General features: G+C 42.4%; 1 protein-coding gene across 1 annotated transcript; it reads left to right on the forward strand.

Annotated features, from left to right (window-relative positions):
• Nucleotides 1-2,778: 2,778 nt before the first annotated feature.
• LOC148038731 (putative pentatricopeptide repeat-containing protein At3g23330) lies at nucleotides 2,779-3,393 on the forward strand. The gene has a single exon (XM_087675276.1). It carries the CDS (start codon nucleotides 2,779-2,781, stop codon nucleotides 3,391-3,393), a length of 615 nt encoding a protein of 204 aa, XP_087531402.1.
• The last annotated feature ends 332 nt before the right edge of the window (nucleotides 3,394-3,725 follow it).

Below are 3,725 nucleotides of genomic sequence, written 5' to 3' on the forward strand. Positions count from 1 at the left end.
GGGATGCAGATACTTTGTGGCTGATCATATTTCAGCTTATGAAAAGATTTTGGCCAGGTTAGAAGAAGTGAATTTGACACTTTTAGGGCAAAAATCTGTTTTTGGAGTGAATGAGGTTGTCATTGTTGGACATATGTGTGGGTATTATGGCAGGAAACCCTCACCTGATAAGGTGGATGCTATAGGCAAGATTACGGAGTATTGTTCTACCACTTTAGAGGTGCGGAGATTCATTGGAGCTTGTGTATTTTATATGATTTGGATACCTCATTTTGCACACATAGCAGATTGTTTATATCAGCTGCTTCGAAAGGGGCAGAAATTCTATTAGGATGAAAGCCACACTAGAGCCATGCGGAAATTGAAGAAGTTATTGCAGATTGCTCCTACTCTCAGGAAAGCGGATTATAATTGCGGAAGGTCTATTGTATTGACAGTTGACACTAGTCCAATTGGCATAGGTTGGGCTGTGGGTCAAGATGATGCAGATGGAAACAGATATGCTATTCGGTTTGGGGCAAAAGTCCTAAACGAGAGACAGAGGAGATATCTGCAAATCAAGAGGGAGTTACTGGGGATTGTTACGGCTCTCAAATGTGACAAGGAGTACTTTATTAGAGCTTCAGTTGTGGTAGAGACAGATTGCTTGCCATTGATAGGTATGATTACGAGTTGCTCTACTCCGGATATAGCTATGCTGAGATGGATTGCATACATCAAGTCATTAAATCCAGAATTTAAACACATAGCAAGAAAGGATAATCCAGTTGGCAGATATGTTGTCTAGAGCCAGATATGATGATGAGGAAAAACTACTTGCAGAAGAGGATGATGCAAAAATTTCAGCCGCTATGGTTGATCATGTTTGCCATGTCTATGATATTGTGGCTTTCATAGAAGAACTCTATGTTGGAGATTGGTTGCAGATTGGCAAGTACCTTAGTACACTAAGAAAAGAGATAAATTGACAGATAAAGAGTTCAAGAAGATCAGAAGAAAAGCCTATGGTTATTTTCTCAAGGACGGATTTCTTTGGAAGCATCCGAAGAAAAGAGGCGGATTACCTTTGCGGGTTGTCTGCGATAGAGAAACACAGTTACAGGTGATGAGGGAGTTTCATGAGAGTCCTTGGGCTGGTCATAGAGGAGTGTGGGCTACTTATGAGAAAATCAAGGAGAAATATTGGTGGAAAGGCATGTATAGAGATGTTTCTCACTTTGTAGAGACTTGCAGGGACTGCCAGATGTATTCGGTAGTGCGTCATCGAGATGAGCTTCATCCGACCTATCCGCTATGTATTCATTATAAGTGGGTAGTTGACTTGGTTACTATGCCTATGGGTCTATGGCAGATGAGATATATTGTTTTGGCTAGAGAGGATCTTACCAATCATGTTGAGGGCAGATCTTTGAGAACGAAGACCACTAGTGCAGTGTGTAAGTTCTTATTGGAAGAAATTTTCTGCACGTATGGCTGTGTGGGTAAGATCACTGCGGATCGCGGTGAATTGGATGCAGATGAAGCTAGGGAGTTTTTCTCTCAACTAGGAATCAAGTTGGCTCTAACTACAGCATACAATCCAGAGGGAAATGGGAAGAGTGAAAGAGGGCATTTGCCGATAGGGAAAGCATTAGCCAAAGCATGTAGAGGACGGATTGGAGAATGGCCGAGACTTCTACCATTTGCTTTGTGGGCTGATCGTACGACTCACAGTGTTACCACATGATATATGCCTGCAGAGTTGATGTATGGTCAGAAACCAGTTATGTCGACTGAGACCTGTGCTTTGACTTGGTCAGTTTTACCTTGGCAGGAGGATTTGATGAGAGAGGAGCTCTTAGCTCTTCGGATTCGGCAGTTGGAGAGAAGACCAGAGGATATTCAGCTAGCTATTGACAGGTTGAAGGTTGCTAGACTAAGAAATAAGGGCAGGTTTGACAGCAGGCATCGCTTGCGGCCTAGAGCAATAGAAGAGGGAGATTGGGTATTAGTCTTTGATAGGAGCCTTGAAAATCAGCATACTGCACTTCGGAAGATGGTGAAAAGATGGTTTGGGCCGTACATAGTCAGAGATGCCTTTGATAATGCAACATATGAGTTGACAGAATTGGATGGGACAGTGCTTAGAGTGCCTATTGCTGGAAAAAGAATCAAGATTTTCAAGAAAAGAGATGATGAAGATTATGCATTGGAAGAATTTGCAAGAGAAGAGCAACGAGAAGAAACTCCAATGGAAGAGACAGATGATATGACAGATAATCTTGTTGATATACCGAAAATGCATAATGAAGAGATTGATCTGTTTGTGGATCTTGATGATAACGATCATGGGTAGTTGGCCCATCCGGAGGATGCGCAGGATTAGAGGGGGTGGATGTCGTAATGCTACGCATTCAAGGTGTGAAATCCACCTAAAAGTTGTGTGTGGGATTTGATACTTTGTACATATTTAGTTGTTGTGATTATACTTTTGTTCTGCATAGGCAGTATAGTGAAGAGGGTTTGGAGCAAGAGGAATTTATCAATAATGCTCTGGTTGACATGTATGCAAAATCCGGTATGCTTGGAAAAGCCCAAGAAGTATTTGACAATATGTCAGATCAAGATGTCGTATCCTGGACGACACTTATGACAGGATATGCTGAACATGGCTGTGATAGAGAAGCATTGGAATTCCTTGATGAGATGACACTCAATAGCATCGGTCAGGATGCTATTACTTATGTGTGTGGCTTGAAAGCTTGTGGCAATGTGGAAGCCATAGAAAGAGGTTAAGAGATGCACTTGGAGGTTACAAAGAAGGGATTTGATACAGATCTTATTGTTGGCAGCACTCTAATCGAAATGTATGGCAAGTGTAGCTCACTTACAGATGCACAGGCTGTTTTCGACAGGTTGCCAAGTCGAGATGTTATGTGCTGGAATGCTTTAATTGCTGGCTATGCTGAACATGGGCCTTTTTGGGAGGTTTTGAAATGCTTTCGTGCAATGCAGCTGGAGGAATTCTCTCCAGATAATTGCACATTCTTTTGCATCTTGAAAAGTTGCAGCCATCTAAGAGCAAAAGACCAGGGCAAAGAAATGCACGTAGAAGTTGCCAAGGTGGGACTTGAAAAAGATATCTTTGTTGGGAGTGCTTTGGTGGATATGTATGTAAATTTTGGTTTCCTATTAGAGGCACAAAAGGTCTTTGATCTGTTGGCAGTGCGTGATATTGCGCTATGGAATGCACTAATTACAGGATATGTGGAGCATGGACCAGTTCAGGAAGCACTAAAGTGTTACGACCGAATGCAAACAGATAGTGTTTTACCAAACACTGTCACGTTTGTCTCTATCTTGAAAGGATATGGCAGGATCGGAGCTATCGACAAGGGGCCGCTTTTCTGGTAGAAGAAAGACTACTTTTTGGAGCGCAATAAATCTAGCCTGAAGAAAAGAAAAAAGCAGAAAAGGAGAATCATTGTTTGGTCTGAGGGGAGGCACAATATTACATGAATCATCGAATTCTGTATGGATGGGAGATTACTGTAGTGTTTGCAGAAGAGAACAGAAAAAAAACCATCTGAAATGAGAACTAGAGAGAGGGCAAGGGGGTCGTAGCTTTTCCGGCTATGAGGGTGGAGTACGATCACCTTACTCTGGGAACCTCGGGGCTTCGGCTTTGTTCAGTATTTTGATCCCTTCGATGCAGAGGAGGCGAGCTCTGGATTGAGAAGGACGAG

The sequence above is a fragment of the Lygodium microphyllum genome, chromosome 3 (assembly GCF_053477565.2).
Source record: "Lygodium microphyllum isolate KBCC chromosome 3, Lygodium_microphyllum_v1.1.10, whole genome shotgun sequence".
In the NCBI taxonomy this organism is placed as follows: domain Eukaryota; kingdom Viridiplantae; phylum Streptophyta; class Polypodiopsida; order Schizaeales; family Lygodiaceae; genus Lygodium; species Lygodium microphyllum.

Coding starts and splice junctions, on each gene's coding strand:
- LOC148038731 (XM_087675276.1), top strand. CDS start 2,779: ATGCACTTGGAGGTTACAAAGAAGGGATTTGATACAGATCTTATTGTT.